The following is a 21965-nucleotide window of genomic DNA, read 5'->3' as shown; positions in this document are numbered from 1 at the left end:
TATCTTTTGTGCTGCCCTTTTTATTCCCTTCCTTCATCATGGTAACCCCGACAACTGCAATTCTGACTTTTAAAAATAGGAAAATAGCAGGCAGTGATGGCTCACACCTTTAATCCCAGCACTCAGGAGGCAGAGGCAGGCGGATCTTTGTGAGTTTGAGGCTGGCCTGGTCTACAGAGCTAGTGCCAGGACAGGCTCCAAAGCTACACAGAGAAACCCTGTCTAGAGGAAAAAGATTTCTTTTTGTTTTGGCTTTGTGGTAAGCATGTTGATTAATTTTTTAAGAAGCTGCCATGCTCTTTTGCAGTGACATTTATTATTCACATTAGCCACATATTGGTTATGTCATTTCTTCATATCCTCTCCAGTATTTGATGATGTCATTGTCTTAACCATTTTGATAGGTATATAGCGATGTCTCTCTTGTTACTTTTGATTGGTATTTCCCTAGTGACTCATAAAGTTCTATATCTTTTCATATACATATTTGCCTTCAGTATATTTTTTAGTGAAGTGTTTGAGTATATTTTCCTTATTTTCTAGTTGGATTACTATTTTTTTTCAAATGTTGAGCCTCCCCCCCAAAAAAATTTCACAGGTTTATTTATAGTTGCTGCAAAGTTGAACTGTTGAAACTTGTTCACTGAAATAAGCTGATTTCTATTTAATCCTTTATATCTCACATTTGTATTAAAATTTCACATACAAAAGAAAATGGAAAGAATCTGCTAATAATTGATTTCTGTTCTCTATTTTTTCTACTCACAATCAAGTATCTAGGTATGTTTTACCCCATGGGGGTAGGTCTAATACTGATAACAAGAAGAAAAGGGAAAAAAATTCAATCTGTAAAATTTTTTATCGCAGTGAATTTTTTCCCCCTTAACAGTGTTTTGCCTTTATATATGTATGTGCATTGTGTACATATGTGGTGCTTCTGCAGGCCAGAAAAGGAAGCTGGTTTCCCTGGGACTAGAGTTATAGATGGTCATAAACTATCATGGAGGTGCTAGGAACCAAACTTTGGCCCTTTGGAAGGATACGAGATCTTAATGACTGAGGCATCTCTCCAGCCTGAGTGGATTCTTTTTTGAAAATATAAATTTCATGACCAGGCATGGTAGCACACAGCTTTAATACCAGCTCTTGGGAGGCAGAGGCAGGAAGATCTCTGTCAGTTTGAGGCCAGCTTGAGTCAGAGCTACACAGTGAGACCCTATCTCAAAATGAAAGAGAGAAAGAAAAAATATATGTGTGATGTGTGTATGAGCAATGGCATGTGTACAGAAATCAAAGGACAATTTTCAGCAGTCAGTTCTTGTCTTTTGCCTGTTAGGTTTTGGGATTGGCATTTAGTGCTTTTACCAGCAAAGCTGTTTCCCAACCCCCACAATAGATTCTCAAGCACATCCTTGATATATGCAATGCACTCGATGCTATCTTTAGTTACATTTGTCTTGAATAGCATGACAAGTTGATGACTTTAAAGAGGCTAATGAGATAGGCCTCGTTTGCTTCCTGCAAAGTACTGGTGGTTGTGTGTTGGAAATATAGTTGTGTTTTGAAGTTCTGGGCAATTTTTTTACCCTGGAGCTTTGGACTTAGAAACTTCTGGTGGCACCTAGTTCTACAGAATACTGACTGTCTTAGGCCTGAAATGATGAGGTTTACTTACTCCTGCTGTAGAGAGCATTGTTTTCTGTGTGCTTTGTCTCTGGTGGGTTTGTAAGCTGTCTGCTTTGTGTACACCATGATATAAACCTTATTTATCTACTTTGTTTTGGAGCAAGAGCCAGACCTGACCATAGTGTTAGAGAACAGCAGCAACAACCTCGGGGTTGAATTTTTAAAATACTTTATGTGTTTTAGATACTTGTCCCAGTTACATATACCTTCCCACTCCTCCTTTTTCCCCCCCTTTGTTGTATCTCTTTTATTGTCCTAGGGGCTTTCATGGTGCAAAGGTTTTTAACTTTAGGATTTCCAATTTATCATTGTTTTTCCTTTTATGGATTGTGCTTTGGTATTATGTCATAGAGAACCCATCACTATTAGTGATCATGAAGGTTTTTATTACTGAGTTTTCCCTAAAATTTTACAGTCTAGGTTTCATCGAGTTAATTTTGGTTAATTTTGCATGCAGTCTAAAGTTTAATTAAAAATTAATTTTTGTTTTATGGGTAACCACTTACTCAGATAATTGAAAAGATTGTTTTTCCTTTATGAAATGTGTCTAATTCTTAAATTTTGGCTTTGTTTGTTCTACTGTCCCTCTGAGAATATAATAATGTCTTATTTCTATAGTCATACAGTGTGCTTTAACATCAAGATTTAGTAAGTTCTTTTTTTTTCAAAATCATTTGTTAGTACTGTCTAGGCTTTAGGCCTTTCCACGTGACTTTTAGAATAAGCTTATCCATGTGTCAGATACATTGCTCGAATTTTGACAGTGGTTGGACTTGAAGATGAATTTGGGAAGAATGTAGCTGAATAATTAAAAGCCTAGACACAGATCTTGTAGTTCAAGCTGAAAGATCAGAGAAGCAAAGCAGTCAACCACTAGAGAGCTCTTACCTCTACAGAATCTTCAGATTGAAAAAGAGAGTGAGTTCCTGTCTCATACTGCCTTAATTCCTCTTTAGTGCTGGTATTAAAGGTATGCACCATCACTGCCTGGCCTCCATGGCTGACTAGTGTGGCTAGCTTTGCACTCTGATCTCCATGCAAGTTTTATTTGTTAGATCATAAACAAAATATCACTATAGAAGAACTGATACCTTTATTACTCTGAGTCTTTTACTACATGAATATGATGTGCCGCTCCATTTATGTAGGACTTTGATATTTTTTAATCACCATTTTGTAATTATCAAGTTATCGATCTCATTATGGGAGTTTTTAAAATTTTATGCGTAAAAGTTTAGTTTTTGTGATATAGTTGTGAATCGTGTCATGTTTACATTCAGTTTTCACATGTTCATAGTTCAAATAAAAATGTAATTCTATACCTGGGCATGTGGCTTAGGTGTATAATCTTCACACTTAGAAGGCAGAGACAAGTAGGATCAGGAGTTCAAAGTTATTCTTGGCTATGTAGAGAGTTCAAAGCCACTCTGGGCTACAGGAAACCCTTCCTCTAATATAAATCCAGGCAAAACAACAACAGCAAAATAACTACTTTTGCTGATCTGTAGATTTTGACTTTGCTCAACCCACATATTAGTATTCAGGGAGTTTTTAAAGTATTTCTCAAGATTTTGCATACAGATATTATCCTTTCCCTATAGGAAAGCTTTTTCCCTATATAATCTGATTTTTAAGTATTTTTCTTGTGGGCTGGAAAGATGGCTCAGCAGTTAATATCACATGTTATTCTTCCAGAGGACCTAGGTTTAATTTCTAGTACCCACTTGGCAGCTCATAACCATCTGTAACTCCAATCCTAGTGGATCCAACAGCATTTTTGACTTCCTTGAACACTGTACTTATAAACATGTAGGCAGAACACCCATACACATAAAAAAGTTAAAAAATTGAAATTTTGTCTTACGTATCGCATAGGCTAGAACTTGTAGTACTGCTTTAATCGTGGTGAAAGTGAACATCTGCCTCTTTTCTGATTGTAGGCAGAAAGCTCTCAGGCTTTTACTATTAAATATAGTATAAGCTATAGTATTTTCTTGTTTGTTTTAATAGGCATTCTTCATTAGTTTGAAATTTCCTTCCACGCTAGGCTTACTGAAAGTGTTTACGGTGTATGGGTTTCATCACAGAAGCAGAACCACTGGTGTCCTAATTCGCCTTTTGTTGCTGTGATAACATAGGCTTTATTTGGCTTATGTCATTGCTCTAGAGGAAGTGGGACCTGGGAGAGTGGAGGCCATAAATGAGGTCTACTAAAATCTCGTGCAAGAGCCAACTCTATTCAGAACTTCAGACAGTTTATACTCTTGGTGTTAAGGAAAAGGTAAAATTCTCTTGAGTTCAAGCTGTATACAATCACAAAGACAAAATGGCAAAACATTTCCATAGAGGCATATAAAGGATAGTTTAAACATGTAATTGAATACGAACAGCAAGTAGTAATGATTAATCTGAAGTAAACTCAACTGTATCTGCTATTCCAAGAACAATTGCATGTTTTGAAGAAACCGAAGTCATGAGACTCTTACCATTTTCTTGGAGTGTTCTCACAAGCACTCAGAATTCTCCTCACACAACTCTATTCCTAGACTGTGTTCTGATAGGCTTAGGTTGTATTCTGTCCTAAAGAGAAGCCGAGAAGGAACTGAAGCAGAGACTATGGAGAAATCCTCAGCTGGCTTTCTTATATAGCCAGGCCACCTGCTCAGGGGTTTCTTCACCCACAGTGAGTTGGACTGTCCTACATCAATCATTAATCACGAAAATACTCCATAGATATGCCCACAGGTGACAAAAGGTGACTAGCACAGCTGGTACGTATATACACACAAAGATGGGTTTGGCCCTTATCCTTGTGGGAACTCATTAAAGAGCTTTGGTGAAATTGTTCTCTTTGTATCTGACTGTGGGACTTGACATCTATAGGGAAAGGCAGTTGGAAAGAAAAGGTACTGTAAAGTAGAAAGAAGCAAGAACAAGTTTGAACTTATAAGCACAAACTAGATCTTATGAAGACATAGGCTGCCAGGTCTAACTAGATTGGAGCATCTCATGAATGTGGACATCCCATAGGAAAAGCACATGTCCTTTGCTATTAACTTAAATGTACAGTTAGCCCAGTGTTTGGAGAAACTGAAGGATGCTGCATAGGAAAGTAGTACAGTTACAGAGCTAGTTATGCCATTCCATCAAGGTGAGGCAGCAGCTAGCTTCATTTGTGAGCTATGTGAGCACCTGCTCCCACCTTCTGTAGACATAATCCAATCTTGATGGTGTTTCACTTCATCTTTCCAAATTTTGTATAAATGTGACTGTCTATTATGTCTAATGATAGAATTCATTCCTAAAATGAATCTGGGAAATATGGTTGAGATAAAGCAGTTCACAGTAACTGTACATTCCCTCTTGCTTGTTGAATGGAAAGTTTGTGATAGAGCCGGGAGGATGTTTTTATCCACCCATTAAAGATAAACGATTTATGCCCTCTCCCACTGGTACTTTCTCTTTGCCTAAACTATGGTTGTCAGTGAACTTTTGCGCAAGACTTTTCGCTAGGTGTGCTAATTACTCCATGTCTCTGTGATAAAATACCCTGACACCAGCAACTTAAGGGAGAAGAGATTGAGTGGTACGATTACAAGGTACAGTCCATCAAAGCAAGGAGGTTTGTAGTGGCAGGGGCTAGAGGCATCTGGAATATGCTGTATCCACCATCAAGAAGCAGAGGGAGATGAATGCTTGAGCAGTCTAGGACCAAAGCCCAGGGAATGGTACCACTCTTCCAGGGCTAGAGAGATGACTTGCTGGTTAAGGGCATTTGCTCTTCCAGAGGACCTGCATTTGGTTCCAAGTATCCATGTTAGGTGGCACATGAAAGCCTGTATCTCCAGCTCCACAGGGATTTGACATCCTCTTTGGGCCTCCATGGGCATCTGCATACATAAAATGCGTGTGTGCGCGAACACACACACACACACACACACACACACACAAATCTGCCAGGTATGGCATTTATCTTTTAATTCCAGTGTTTAGGAAGAAGATCCAGGCAGATTTATGTGAATTAGAGGCCAGTCTGGTTTACATTTTAAGTTCCTGGTCTGCATTGTGAGTTCTAGGACAGCAGGGAGAGACTCTGTCTCGAAAATATAGAAATAAAAATCTATAAAAGAGAAACATTTAAAAAGACTGATTTGGCTGGGCAGTGGCAGCACACACCTTTAATCACAGCACTTGGGAGGCAGAGGCTGGCACATCTCTGTGAGCTTGAGGCCAACCTGGTCTACAGAATGAGTTCCAGGACAGCTAAGGCTATACAGAGTTACCCTGTCTTGAAAAAAACAAACAAATGAGCAAACAACAAAAAAGAGTGAGTCTTCCCACCTCAACTAACTTACTTAACATAATCACTTAAGACAGTGGTTTTTAACTCTTGGGGGTTGCATATCAGATAGTCTACATATCAAATAATTTACATTACAGTTTGTAACAAGCAAAATTACAGTTATGAAGTAGCAACAAAATAATTGTATGTTCAGGGGTCACCACAACATGAGCTATATTAAGGGTTGCAGCATTAGGAACACTGGTCTTAGGACATTCTCACAGGCCAGCATAGTCAAGATGATCTTATAGATGTACCTGGAGGCTTATCTCTGAGGTGATTCCAGTTTTGTCAAGTGATAGATCATTTCCCTAGGGTTTTTCCCTCTGTCTATGGCTTTTGATTTGATGAGAAAGTGAGTGGAATTCCAGTCCTTTGTCTTACTAAGTTCATACTCTCTCATCTCATGCTTCCTGCCCTGTTTTCACTGTATCCTAAGAACTTGGTGGAAGCTCATGAAAAAGAGCTGGTGTGTAAGTGTAGTGGGGCTGTGTGTGTGTCTCACATATATGCTGCTCCTGTAGCCTTAGCCTTCTCAAAGTTTTCAATTTACACACATCAGTGACATTCACCTCTTTGTCCTTTGTGGTTTTAGACTCAAAACAGTTTTGTGTCTCATCACTCCTTGAAAAGATTTACCAAATCTTTAGTTCTTTAGTTCTTCTGATTATTGAAAAGATGTCATGGTCATGGAAGTCAAAGAGGATTGTTTCTGAAGGAGATAGCAATTAGTTGGAGCAAATATCGATACACAATCATGGGAAATTTGACAAGATGCTCTAACTTCACTGGTCTGTGATTTCTTTTTTTAAAGCAAGAATATAAATCTGTTAATTCCTGTTCACCATTATTTACAGTAAATGATCAATATACAATAAAATAACATTCTGATACCATGATTGTGGTTTTTCTGGCTTTTGTTGAACTAGTAACCCAAATATTGAGAAAATTGAGCCTACCAGCAAGGAATAAGTTGGGATGAAGAAAAAGGGTATAGGCTAACAATTTACATTAATTTTGTTTATCCATTTATGACAGCAGCTCTGAAATTTTCAGCATCTCTAACATATGAATATATGTTCATGAGTCATCTTGGATTTTCCATGTATCATATCCCTTTAACACATGTATTTCAACTTTCTGTAAAGGAATAGCTTAGGAACCTTTCTATGTCCGTTTAAATCTTACTTAGTTCAGTGAAAATGGGATTTGTCTGAGAAGTTGGTAGTGAAAAAATTTAGTCTTTAAGGAATTTTGCAAGTTACTGAATTTATGTAATTGCATAGCTGTGAATTCTGATGTGGCTTGCCTTTAAATTAGCCAACTTAAACTTTTGAAATAACTACAGAGTCAACTGTTTAGTTGTTTAATTTGAAAGGTTATGGCTTCATGAAAATATTGAACCTAACATAAAATTAGTTTTTAGGTTGCTCATAATGATGGAATCTCATGCACTTGGGTTAAAAACAATTTTTTTTGGTGAATATTTTCAAAACACCACCTATATTCCTAGCACTGGAAAGGCTAAGGCAGGGATATTGAAAGTTCAAGGCCTACCAGGGAATCATACTAAGACCCTGTCTCAAAGGGGTCAGGGAGGCACTAGCCCTTAACTGAATGCTTGAGGTACAGAAATGGAAAAGGTGAAGGACAATCAATAATAATTCAGCAAAATTTTAAGCGCTATAGTGGATAGGCACCTTTGTTTTCAAAAGCCCAAGTATTTGCTCAGTAAATTTTAAAAAAAGTTATACAACCATTAAAAATGAGCAGTAGGGGCTAGAGAAATGGCTCAGAGATTAAAAGTGTATACTGCTCTTGCAGAGGACCCAAGTTCAGTTCCCAAACCCATATAGGCATCATATAAACAGCCTATCTCTAAAGTTCCAGGGAGCTCTGACCTCTGGCCTCTGTGGACACTGTACGCATGTGCACAAATCCACACTCAAAAATGTATACACAGAAATTTACAAACACCTTTTTAAAAAAAATGAGCAATGACTTTATACCCATGGTTCTTCAAAAAATATTCTATTATTATTCTAATATGCCTGTTTCTGAGAGAAAATACAGATGACAGAATAAAATGAATCATCATAAATAAATCATGATAAATAATAATTCACTTTGTGATGGAACTTGTATAAATTGAGTATTCATCTTATGGAGCTTATACTCCATTAACATACAGTAGGACATCGAAATAGAATTGTAAGAGAAAAGATGGCGTTCTGACAGGCTTGCATAGGAAGCCTCAATACAAAGGTCATTGTACAAATGTCTAATTGTTGGGAGAGGACTGTCCATGGCGTTTTCATTTCTCAACACTTTGTGAGTAGACACTGAACCACTTTGTTCTGGATGATCTTTCAGTCATGTTGAAACAATAACCATGTGTGGGAGGTACCATAGCTCCTTAGGCTGAATCCAGTTGGTATTGGCCCAGTGTTACAAAGATAGATAATACCTCAGTAGTTTTATACAGAGGCAAATAGTTTCACATGATTAAAAAAAAAAAAATGAGTACCCACAGCTCAGTTCTTCAGTCATGATTCAAACCCATTTATTACATGCCTAACATCTGCTCAGGCCTCTCTGAGATGGTAGATGGGTTTGGGAGACAAGGAGACCAACGTGAACCTAAAGCTTGTACTGCTGCTGTGTTCTCAGTATTGTAATCCTTTCCCTCTGACGTGGGAAGACATGGGAGGACTGGGGATGTGGTCCAGTGGTAGAGCGCTTGCCTAGCATGTGTGAGGCCACGGATTTGGTCTCTGTCTCTTGAGGGGGCTGAGAGGAGTGAGAGGGAGGAGAAATTGGCTGTCTGGAAAGTAGGTGTAATTTTTAATACTGTTCAAATATGAGTTCATTTCAATTTGATGTAGTTCAGGTTTTTAAACTTAAAGCTTATTTTCTGGTAGGTTTTGGTTTCTCAGTGCATACTTTTGTGGGGTATCTAGACAACAGCATCAGTTTATGTCTATAGTCATACACAGAAGTATCATTCAGGAGCTATGTATTTAACAGTATCATGTTCTGCTTCCAGATGTTGGCACATATTTCCTATGTGAGGGCTCTTGCTGAACAGCTCACTTTATTTTCTGACCACCATTTTGTCTAGATCAGAATGGTTAGAGCTAAACGTTTAAATTCAGACTTTAATTTTTTGGAGAAATTGTTTCTAGTATTTTAGCATTTAATACTTATAATTGTTATCACATTATTAATTTAAGCACCTTGCTACTTTAATTCAGAAAGATTATCAAACCTACCTTTGACCAAAAGGAAATGATTTTTTAAAATCTTTTTTTCCTGTTTCCTACATTTTTATTTAAAAAAAAACTGAAAATAAGATTTAAAACCTAATTATTGTCAGAGAATATAGTTTGGTGGTAGATAGTTTCTTGCCTAGCATGAATGAGGCACTATAGTACACCCTTTTAATCCCAGCACTTGGGAGGCAGAGGCAGGCGTTCCAGGACAGCCAGAGCTACATACAGAGAAACCCTGTCTCAAAAAAACCACAGACACAAGTAAAAACAAACAACCCCTCTGAATTTCTTAGTTTTTTTATCTTTAAAATCAATTATAATGGCATGACACTATTACAGTATTTTAACAAAAAGTTTATATAAATTGAGCCACTTACTCAACTTTTACAATATATGTGACATAACAGACAGAAGGAAGAGGACGGAGATACTCGCCTAGCAAAACATTTAAAAATATGTTGTTTACTCATGCCATACATCTGTTGCAGTCTTTGCTGTTTGTTACCCAAAGTTTTAAATGGGGGTCTCATATAAACAGTCGTTTTTCTTTATAGTTGTGGGCTTTGAAATTAAATACCTGGGTGTTATGTTTATCAATGTATATTGCATAGAAATGGTTACATTAAATACCTTAATATTTAGAAAAACATTAAGAAACCAGTTTTTAAATGGCTGCTACACCTTCAACTTGCTAACTCAAGATTCATTCATACTTATAAAATTATACACTCTGTAGGTAAATAAGTTTTTTTTTTAAAAAGACTATAGTCCAACTTAATTTTTAAAAGTTTTAAAGCTTGTATTTTCAAACACCTGCTGTGATTGCTGCAACAACTATCCCATTGATATACTTAGTCAAAATAAGTTGTTTAAAGTTGTAACATGCAGCGTCCTTGCAAGATGACTTTTTTTAGAAACAAGGGTAATTACAAAGTCAACATTTTAAAAATAACAAATAGTAAATTTTAAGTAACAAATAATTACTTAGAGAATCACAGAAAGCAAAAGTATATGAAACAGGTGAAGTGTTTTTATGTCACTAGTACAGGGATCTGGGCAAGTGATCTCTTTAGTAGCTGAAGGACTTTAACTCAAGCATGACTTTTTACAGGGATACGATGTCTATGAAGCAAAAAAAAAAAGCTGTTGTTTCTACTCAGATACTTCTAGCTTGTTTGTAGTCAAGTGGTTTTTATGTAATCCTTTAATTTAAACATTCTTTCTCTGAAAAAGACCTTCTTTTTTTAAATTCAAACATTTTATTTATTTATTTATTTATTTATTTTTTGCTTTATAAATTATGCCATTCAAAATTTCCCCCTCCTCCCATATTCCTCCTACTCCCCCACTTTCTCTCCCCTCTCCCCCTCCAGCCCTAATGGAGGGTAGGGTACCCTGCCCTGTGGGAAGTCCAAGGTCCCCCGCTCTATCCAGTCCTAGGAAGGTGAGCATCCAAACAGACTAGGATCCCAAAAAGCCAGTACATGCAGTAGAATCAAATCCCAGTGCCCTTATCATTGGCTTCTCAGTCAGTCCTCATTGCCAGCCACATTCAGAGAGTCCGGTTTGATCACATGCTTGTTCAGTCCCAGTCCAGCTGGCCTAAAGACCTTTTTAAGATAATTTGGTCTCATGACATAATTTTTAAAATAGATGGAATTCTATAGTCGGCCCCTTTCCCCATTCTAAATCTTATATACATATGTACTTATAAATATATGCATATTTTCAGGATCATAAAATATTAATTTAGCCAGGCGGTGGTGGCGCACGCCTTTAATCCCAGCACTTGGGAGGCAGAGGCAGGTGGATCTCTGTGAGTTCGAGACCAGCCTGGTCTACAAGAGCTAGTTCCAGGACAGGCTCCAAAACCACAGAGAAACCCTGTCTCGAAACAAACAAACAAACAAAAAAAGAAGAAAAATATTAATTTAATGTTAACAAGCTTAAATAATTACTGAATGTTAATACAAGAATATATTTATAATGGGTCTTCATATCTCTAGTTCTCTAATAATGCCATGGAGATTTTTTATTAATTGTGAAAGCTTGGCCTTAGTTTAGGTTTGTTCCAAAGTAGCTCATAAAACTTAAATTAACTCATTTATATTAATCTACATTCTGCCACATTGTAAAGCACAGTGTCTGCTCTACGCTCTACCCTCTACAGTACTACACTGTAGTGCCCATGCCACTACAGGTTGGTACATGAGCCGAGAACTCGGCCTGGAGACTTAAAAACACATGCAGAGAGAGAGAGAGAGAGAGAGAGAGAGAGAGGGGGGGGGGGGAGGAGAGAGAGGGAGGGAGAGGGGTCATCCTTGATGCAAGAGTGCCAAGTTTATTGTGCTCCAGGGAAGCTTATATAGGGATCCTTAACTGATAGCCACGCCCCAGCTCTCCGAATATTTCAGCTGCAGGCCTCCTCAGAACCTACTCCCCTACCATCATTCAGAGTAGCTGCAGGCACAGGTGTTTTGCTCAGTTCACATCAGCAGGCAAAGGATCTGAGGCAGGCAAAGAAAGTCAAGGGGCCAGGGATCGTCAGCTCCCAACACCACATGACTCACTACCTTTCCTCAGAATGTCTATCTTCCTTCATGTTTGGCTGGTGAATCTTCCATGCCTCAGATTCTTTCCCAGAATCTCTCTCTGGAAGTCCTACTTATCTTCTCCTGCCTAGTATTGGCCATTCAGGTCTTTATTAAACCAATCAGAAGGTGTTCTATGCAGGCAAGGAGGGACAGAGACGCATCTTCACACAGTGTACAAAGAGATTAACCCCATATACACTAATATCTATATAATTTTATGTTTATAAAAATTCTTTATAGCAGCATTTATATTGCAAATGAAATGTGATTACGTGACATTGCACCTGGCCTCTGCAGTTCAGCCTAGTTCTAGGCTGAGAATATAGCTCTCTGGTAGATATTCTTGCCTAGCGTGCATGAGGCTGTGAGGTTCAATCCCTAGGACTGGCAAGGTAGGAAGGGGGGTGTTACAAAGAACAGTGTTTAACGATATGGTTTATTAAACTGAATTTCTCTAATTTTGAATAAATTTAGGAATCATAGGACAAATCCCTCCCAGGTAACACCCATAATTTTTAAATTCTGAATGTTTTTCCTATACCTAGCCATCATACCACTTAAAAATATGAAGGAAGTCAAAATGATTAACTTGAGGACCTTTTCTTTGAATAAAGAGAAAGTATGACACCGAAGATTGCCCTTCATGACAGAGTGTAGAACTTAGTATAATTTTGATAACTCATCAGCCTGATTATTTAGTTAATTGCAGCTTTTTGTTATAAATTCCGCTTCCATTGCAAGTAAACACGCTTTCTGGTTTATCTTTGGTAAAAATTCATTTCGCGTTTTTCAGAAAAGGAACTTAACCTATTTTTGCAACATTAAACTATTTTGTTCTTAATGGGCATTCAGGCTGATTTAGTTATATTATTTTCTACTCTATATTTGTTTAAAATAATGGTATGCTAGAGAGATGGCTTAGCAGTTAGAGTTCTTGTTCTTGCAAAGGACTTGGATCTGTACACAGTGTACATACATACTTGAAGGTAAAATTCTTGTGCACCTAAAATAAAAACACATAAATCTTTTTAAAAATTGTTGCATCTTATTATTACTGTTTGCCACTCTATTTAACATGGAAAATTTCACCCTACCACCAATTTTCTTTAATCCCCTTTGCCCTTCTTTATTTTCCTACTGATTTGTTCATAACTGATACAGCTTTTACTATCTTTACCCTTGCCCAAGGGAATACTGTAGCCCTAGCTTCTAGAACATTATCTGGAACAGTGGGTACTATTTGTTAAATTAAGAGATGGAGAAACAAGTATTTCCTGTGGTTTAGATACCGTGTTGTCTTTTGTAAGTTAGTTATATTCATGAGGAAATAGACTTCAGAGGGTTAATTTGTCTAGTATCATTCACTTTATAGAGAATATAGGTAGAGCTGAAATTAGAGACTGACTCATGTTGTGGCAGGTCGTAGACTCTTAATTTCAGTGGAGATTGTATGATTTATTAAATTCTTTCCCTTTAAACAGGAAGAAGAGAATTTATCCAAAGATTAAAACTTGAAGCAACCTTAAATGTGCATGATGGCTGTGTAAGTAATGGTTAATTCTTTTTTTTAATTTATTTATTTCTTTATTATTTAATTAAAGATTTCTGTCTCTTCCCCACCGCCGCCTCCCCTTTCCCTCCCCCAATCAAATCCCCCTCCCTCGTCAGCCCAAAGAGCAATCCAAACTGCCTAGGCTCCCACAAAACCAATGGGTGCAGTAGGATCAAAAACCCATTGCCATTGTTCTTGGGGTCTCAGTAGTCCTCATTGTCCGCTATGTTCAGCGAGACCGGTTTTAACCCAGGCTTTTTCAGACCCAGGCCAGCTGGCCTTGGTGAGTTCCCGATAGGACATCCCCATTGTCTCAGTGTGTGGGTGCCCCCCTCGCGGTCCTGAGTTCCTTGCTCGTTCTCTCTCTCCTTGTGCTCCTGATTTGGACCTTGAGATTTCAGTCCGGTGCTCCAATGTGGGTCTCTGTCTCTGTCTCCTTTCATCGCCTGATGAAGGTTAATATTCAGGAGGATGCCTATATGTTTTTCTTTGGGTTCTCCTTATTTAGCTTCTCTAAGAACCCGAATTATAGGCTCATTGTCCTTTATTTATGGCTAGAAGTAATGGTTAATTCTTAACTATAAATGGCTTTAGTATGTGTTTAAATGTCTGATGAAATGTCCTGATCCTCCTAGTATGGATTATAACTGACTTTTAAAAATAGGAAAATAGCAGGCAGTGGTGTTGCATGCCTATCCCAGCACTCGGGAGGCAGAGGCAGGCAGATCTGTGAATTTGAGGACAGCCTGGTCTACAAAGTGAGTTCTAGGACATCCAGGGATACACAAAGAAACTCTGTCTTGAAAAACAAGGAAAAAGGAGGAAATAAGTAAGGTATGGTCACACACAGTTCTAATCCTTGTTCCTAGGAAGCCAAGGCAGGTGAATCTCAAGAGTTCAAGGCCAGCCTGGCTCACGTAATGAGTTCTAGACCAGCCAGGGCTTTATGGTGAGATGGTGTCTCAGAAAAAAAAGAAGGAAAGGAAGAAAGTAGGGGATGTGGGGGAGCTTGTGGATGGGTAGTTTTTTTAATTAAAGCATTAAAGTGTGCTGGGTGCATATATGTACTCCTAGTACACATGAGAAGAAGGCCAGAGATTCAGGAATTCAAGGTCATCTTCAACTATGTAGTGTGTTCAGGGTTAGCCTGAGCTACATTGAGACCTTATCTCAAACACACACACACACATACACACACACGTATACGCATGCACACACACACACATACGCATGCACAGATACAAATAAAAAACATAAGGATATTTGAAAAAATATTTTTGAAAATTTCATACAGTATATTTTGAACATACTTCTGCCCTGAAAACTTGTTTTTGAATTTAGAAAAATGTTTGCAAGGTTTGGGTTTGTTGTGTCTGAAGCCCAGGTGAGTTTTTTCCTTATGAGGCATCCATTTCATTCACTTTACTGAAGTTGCTTTCATGAAAATTATTATGACTCTTCTCTCCAGAGCCCGTGCTTACTTTAGCTGTCATTAGAATTTCTCCTCACTGTTGAAATGCTTTTCTGCTAATACCGTATTCTCTTTATGTTCTTTCCACCTCATTGACTCACTTCTTTTGGGTCTTAGCTGACTGGTCTCCTTTTTAAAACAATGTTTTAAATTACTGTATGTGTTCCCCCACACCTGGGCATCTGTCTTATATTTTATGTCTTATAAAATAGAAGTCTCTCCCATGTTTCTGTGATGCTTACTTATTTTCATTTGGCTCTCTTTGAAGTGTTTAACAGAAAAGCTTTCCCTGACCACTAATTAGATAGCCTGCCATCTTTAATCAGTATCCTTATGCTAGTTTTTTCATTTTATTTATTATATAGCATTATAATTGTCTAAACATATGTATTCATAGTCATTATACTTGCCCCTCTGCCTTGGCACATTTGGACTGAGAAAACCTCTTCAAAGATTTTCTTTAGGAAGATACTAAATGAATAAATATTTAGGAATTCTTAGAACCCTTAGGAATTGTTCACTGAAGAGGGCTAAAGACTATGTTATATGCCAGGTTTTATACCCTTTAGGAGCCAAAGATCAAATCTTTTATCTTTCCCAAAGAAAGATTTCCAAATATTAGTTGCACATAGATTTGATATCATCTGTATTTTCCCATCTTTAACTTTCTTTTAGGTTTTGCTGTGTTCTCAGGCATTTTTTTAAAAAAATAAACTTTATCACAACTCAAAGCCTTTTTTTTCTTTGCCTTCACACCTGATTTATGATTTGGGTGTGCATAAAATTCTAAGTTGCACATTATTATGTTCATTTAGTAATTGTATAGGCTATTCATTCATGCATCCAAGCATCTAGTATAGTTGATAATAATGCCAGTTTGATCTGTTTTTATGCATTAACTTGTCCTAAAAGTTGACTGTACTTATTAAGATGATATTGGACACCTTCAGGGGACCATAAGCAACTGTACTTTGTTAAGTTTAAATATATGTATTTATTGAAATCATCAAATCAACTTATCAGTCATCTACTAAGATCAATTCATCCTCTCATTTCTCATTACCATAATTAACCCTAGTTAGTCTCACTCTCTTTTTTAAAAGGTTTATTTATTTAATGTGTGTACAGCGTTCTGCCTGCTTGCCAGAAGAGGGCACCAGATTTCATTATAGATGGTTGTGAGCCAAGATAAGATTTCTGGGAGTTGAACTCAGGACCTCTGGAAGAGCAGCCAGTGCTCTTAACCTCTGAGCCATCTCTCCAACCCCGTCAGTCTCTCTCTTTTTAATCACTGTAAATTCATTTATATTTTTAGGCTAATCTTCTGATAGTGGGTTATCAGTTTTAACTGTGGTGTCATTTGTATTTTCTAGAATTTTAGTAAATAGAATCATTTTGCCCTGTCCCTTAATGGCAGGGATCAAGCTCAAAGTCCCGTGTGTGCTGTCTCAGTGCTTTAACACTGAACGCTGTGTCTCTGGCCTTGCATTCTTTTTGATGCTTCTTTACTTAGAATTGCTTGGAATAATTATCTTGAGATTCATTCCATTTGAAGATGTCAGTGGTTATTTGTTATTGTGCTCATGATATGGGTGGGTGCACTGGTGGACATTATTTCTAACTAGAGACTACGGAATTACCATGAAGCATTTGTGTACGGTTTTTGTTTGTTTTTACTCTTTTTGGTAGGTACCTAGAAGTGGAATAAATGGAGTAAAAGTATAGGTGCATATTTGCTGTTGATTATTTATTTATTTATTTATTTATTTATTTATGGACAGATTCTTGATAGGTAGCGCTGGCTTGCCTAAATCTTGCTGTGTGACCTATAGTGATTTCTTCTTCCTTGGAGATCAGAGGCACTGAATCTCCCTAGAGCTGGGTCTTCTGGAAGAGTAGCAAATGCTTTTAATGCTAATCCTTCTTGCCAGCTATATTATTTTCTTGATGTAGATCCAAATTTTCTGACCTGTTATTTTCCCTTTCTCTTATAAAAAAATTCTTAATGTTTCTTGCAAGGTAGTTCTCTCAGAAACAAATATTCTCAAGTTTTGTTTGTTGGAGACTGTCTTTATTTAGTCTTTAATTTTGAAAGGGTGATTTTATGGAGTTCAGAATTCTTTGTGAATGTTTTATTTTCTCTCAGCACTTTATATCATTCTACACTGATTGTTTACATACTTCCTGAGAAGTCAGGTGACATTTTTATCTTAACCTCTATGGATGATGTACCTCTTCTGGATTCTTTCAGGATTGTTTTCTTTATCTTTGATTTTCTTTAGTTTGAAAAATATTCAGTTATTTTGATGTAAGAAACACAGTTCTCACCTCAAAGAGAGAGTTTATTTTGGAGCCAGATATGAATGATGGTGGGTGGCCCTAAATTTCATGTTCAACACAGTAACTGTTTCTGAAAATTTTTATAGTAACAGAATAAAGATATTTGTAAGTCAAGATACTTTTAAAAAAATACAATAACGGAAGTATTAGGTAGGTAGGCTCAGCAAAGTGGGGGAAAGCTCTCTCTCAGGTGTTACCTGAGAAGTCTTAGCTTTTGCGTTGACAAAAGCTAATGGTCTGCTAAGTTTACACATTTCAAGAGGGTTCACCTGACAATCATAGGATGCTAGGTCAGACACAGGTGGCCAAGGAATGGCTATAAAGTGAGCTAAAGCTAGCCCAAGATAAATTGCAATCAGACTTGGGACCTGGAGCATTCCAGCCTCTTCTCATCACTTAATTCTGATCAGTTAACCAGCCTTGTGTGGCCTCTTTTAAGGACTTGTTCTCAGTTTCCTCCTTCTATATATCATTAAGGTCAGAGATTCTTTCCCCAACTATGTCCAGTATGCTATGTCCATTATGCTAACTAGCCTATCAGAGTCATTCTTCATTTCTTTTAACTTCCGTTGATCTCTAGTATTACTTTACTGTTCTTTTTTAAGAATTCCCTGTCTGCTTTAGATCACCCATTCTTGTGTATTCTCTACTTTATTAACGTCTTCAGCATATTGTAATTCAAGTTTTCCTTCCCACACATGGTTTTCTGCAGAGGTTTCTCTGCTCAAGTCAGGAATGCCTGGTGTCTTTGGTCATGGGCAATAGTTTTTGTGGATTATCTAAGAACAGTGGTTGATTTTTACAGTTTCTTGCCCTTGTAGGATATAGCCGTGGTGTCCAGGACTCTTGTGTGTGAATCAAGAACTGAAGTCCAGTGATTTAGTCTGTAAACTTTGCTTCATAGACAGTTTTATTAGTGCTGTAAATTTTGTAACACAGGTAAGTGAAAGGTGGTTTACTTCTTTTTATATCTAGTTTGCTTATGTTTCTTTTTTTGTTTTCTTTTTAGGTTAATACAATCTGTTGGAATGACACTGGAGAATATATTTTATCTGGATCTGATGACACCAAACTTGTAATTAGTAATCCATACAGCAGAAAGGTGACGTGGTTAAATATGTGTAATTTAATGATAAAAAAGAAGCTAGGAATGTGGATATTCTAACCACAGGATAGGCATTTGTTAAATTATTAAGGTTAATTGTGTAATTTAGACATTGTTACATGTAGGTACTGCAGTTTTCTTTGGAATATGTAAGATTTTTCTGTTTTTGTTTTTTGTTGTTGTTGTTGTTGGTGGTGGTGTGTGTGTGTGTGTGTGTGTGTGTGTGTGTATGTGTGTGTTTGAGACAGGGTGTTTCATTTAGCTCTGTCTGGCCTGGAATTCACTTTGTAGACCAGGGTGGCTTCAAATTCACAGAGATCCTCTCCCAGCTGAATGTTGGGATTAAAGGTATGTACCACTATGCCCTGCTGGAATATTTAAGTTTTCAATGTGCTTTAGACTCGAGAAAACTTAAAATATACTTCACTTTAATCCAAGTGGTTATTATAGGCAAATGATGTTTCAGTAATAGAACTTGAACAAAAGAAGTCATCATATTTTTTTCTTTTCATTAACATTAAGGTGTTTGAGTAGGAAAATTTTGTAGCATATTGGAAATAACTTTTTGCTGGCACAGACCTTTAATCCTGGCAGCCAGGAGGTAGAAGCAGAAGGATTTTAAGTTCATTACTAATCTGGGTTACAGTATCAACATTTCCTCTAGGGGCTGGAGAGATGGCTCAGCAGTTAAAAACACTGACAGCTCTTCCAGAGGTCAATTCCCAGCAACCACGTGGTGGCTCACAGCCGTCTATAATGGGATCGGATGCTCTCTTTCAGCATGCAGGTGTACATGCAGACAGAGCACCATATACATCAAATAAATAAATCTTAAAAAAAGACTGCCTCTAAACCAGCAATAACTCTGCTTCCTGTGGGATCACATAATATTTCAGTTTTTACTATTTGTGAAACTCTCCAAATTACAAATTTTTTTCATGTTTCAGAGCACTTCAAAGGGCAAATATTCACAACAGAATTAATAGCATACATTATTTAAATTGGATTACAGAGTTGGGGTCTGAATCTCTTAGGAAAGCCTTGTTTAAACATATATCATAACATTCTGTATTTCACAACTTAGGAACATCGCAAGTATTTTAATTTTAAATATTTAGAAGAAATATCAGAAATATTAAAGGAATTTTTAAATTAAATTTTTGTAGATGATAATGATAGTACTCTAATATATTTAGTTACACCATTAATTTTATATTAAAAGATAAAGCTTAATTTTTTTCAGATTATTTTGTTTTATGTATATTAGTGTTTGGCCTGTCTCTGTGTATGTATATGTATGTGCTTCTATTGCATACTTGGTGTCCATAGAGGTTAGAAGGTGTTGGATTCCCTGGAACTGGAGTTAAAGATGGTTGTGAACTGCCAGGTGGGTTCTGGGAACTGAGCATGGGTACCACAAGAAGTGTTCTTAACTTCTGAGCCATCTCTCTAGCCCCCAGGATAAAACTTTTTAGAACAATAGTTTTTTTTTTTTTTTATTTTGTTTTGTTGCTTTGTATTGTTTTTAGGTAGAATCTCACTGTATAGCGCTAACTGCCCTGTAAATTGCTATGTAGACAAGGCTGGTTTAGAACTCAAAGAGCTCTACCTACCTCTTCTTCCCCCATGTGGAGATAAAAGGTGTGCCCCACCACTCTCAGCTAAAGGTAAGTTTATCAGCCTGGTGGTGGTAGTGCACACCTTTAATCCTAGTACTAGGGAGGCAGAGACAAGCAGAGCTCTGTGAGTCCTAGGCCAGCCTAGTCTACAGAGTGAGTTCCCGGACAGCTAGGGATACACAGAGAAACCCTGTCTTGAAAATCAAACAAAAAATAAAAGTAACTTTATCATATAGTCCTCATGAATATAAATACTACCAGTTTCTTCCTTTTGACTCCTAAAATATTATGAACTTGTAAGTTATGTTATATTTTTTTCTTCCTTTTCCATTTGTGTGTGTGTGTAGTATTGGTGTGCATATTTGTATATACATGTTTTTCTATGTATATAGGTGCACATGTGTGTGGGCATACATATGTATATGTAGGGGTCCAATGTTGGTGTTAGGAAGAACCATCTTCGATGGCTCCTTTTTACATCGGGGCAGGATCTCTCAGTCAAACCATAGCAGAGGTTATGGCTAGCTTGCTAGCCTGCTTGTTCTGTGGTTCCCTGGCTCTGCCTTCCAAGGCTGAAATTACAGATGGGCAGTTTGCACACTTGGCATTCACATGGTTTCTGGGGAATCCAAGTTCTGGTCCTCAGACTTCTGTGATTTTAACCCTGAGACATTGCTGTAGCCTTATGTTCTATTGTCTTTAATCTTTCTTTGTTTTCAAAAATCCTTTTATGTATATGGATGCTTTGCATACATATATATGTTTGTACCACGTATATTCCTGGTGCTTCCAAGGCCAAAAAAAAAAAAAAAAAAAATAGCCTTGGATCCCCTGGAACTTCGAGTTAAAGAGTTATGGGTGTAGGGAATTGAACTCAAATTTCTGGAAGAGCAATAAGTGTTTTTAAATCTCTGAGCCATTTCTCCAGCCCCCATTCCTTTTTAAAAATATTTATTTTTATTTTATGTGTATTAGTGTTTTACCTGCATGTATATATGTGCGCTATGTGCATGCTAGGTGTGTGAGGAGGTCAGAGAGAGCACCAGATACCTTGGAACTGTAGTTACTGCTGGTTGTTAGCTGCCATCTGGGTGCTGGGAACCAAACCTGAGTCCTCTGCAGGAGTAGCAAGCACCTTCACCCCTCCCTTTTATTTCTTAAGGACCTTGCCCTACCTTTGAAACACTGTGCAGCCCAGACTATTCCCAAATTCAAATAATCCTCCTGCTTCAGTATGCCAGCTGACTGAACTAAAGGTGTGGTCTATTCTACTTGACTCCAGCCCTTGCTTTCTGCGTCTATCACTAACAAAATGATTAAGATGATTAACTTTAAAGGAGCAAGGGTTTATTTCAGCCTGTGGCTTTGGAGGTTTCAGCTCATGGCTCATTGGCTCTGTTGCTTTGGGTTTATGATTGGGTAGCATATCACAGTAGGATTTTGTGATAGTCTAGCCACTGGCCTCATTGGCAGCAAGTAAAGAGGAAGAGAATCAACACTAGGATCCTACAATGCCTTTTCAGTTGTATACTCCTGTGATCTCCCGGATCTTCTACTTCCTCCTAAGTATTTCTACCCTGGGGACCAGTCCTTTAAATAAATGGGCTTTTAATACCCCCCAGAGCCAGTATGCTCAAGATCTAGACTGTAGTGATTTTTTTTTCTGCCACTAATTTTTTTGTCCTTAAAACCTTTAAAGCATTTCCATCCATTTGCATGCAAAATTCGAGAAGTCATTGTTTTTTTACCGCTGAGTAGTATTCTAATGTGTATATATTCCACACTTTCTTCATCCATTCTTCCATTGAAGGACATCTAGGTTGTTTCCAGGTTCTGGCTATTACAAATAATGCTGCTATGAACATAGTTGAACAAATGCCCCTGTCATATGATCGGGCATCTCTTGGGTATATTCCCAAGAGTGGCATTGCTGGGTCCAGGGGTAGGTTGATCCCGAATTTCCTGAGAAACCGCCACACTGCTT

At 37.5% G+C, this 21965-nt stretch overlaps 1 protein-coding gene across 3 annotated transcripts in view; it reads left to right on the top strand.

Moving 5' to 3' along the window:
• Dcaf6 (DDB1 and CUL4 associated factor 6) overlaps positions 1-21965 on the top strand; it is a 114278-nt gene that overhangs the window by 8678 nt on the left and 83635 nt on the right. For all 3 annotated transcript variants that reach the window (XM_050158426.1, XM_050158427.1, XM_050158424.1), the window contains exons 2-3: positions 13376-13437; positions 18267-18359. In XM_050158426.1, coding sequence (XP_050014383.1) covers positions 13376-13437; positions 18267-18359 — 155 coding nt within the window. The remainder of the gene's footprint in view (positions 1-13375; positions 13438-18266; positions 18360-21965) is intronic.

Source organism: Alexandromys fortis, unplaced genomic scaffold (assembly GCF_014885135.2).
Source record: "Alexandromys fortis isolate MF-2015 unplaced genomic scaffold, M_Fortis_MF-2015_v1.1 scaffold_97, whole genome shotgun sequence".
Lineage (NCBI taxonomy): Eukaryota > Metazoa > Chordata > Mammalia > Rodentia > Cricetidae > Alexandromys > Alexandromys fortis.
This window is presented reverse-complemented; position numbering and strand designations above follow the sequence as displayed.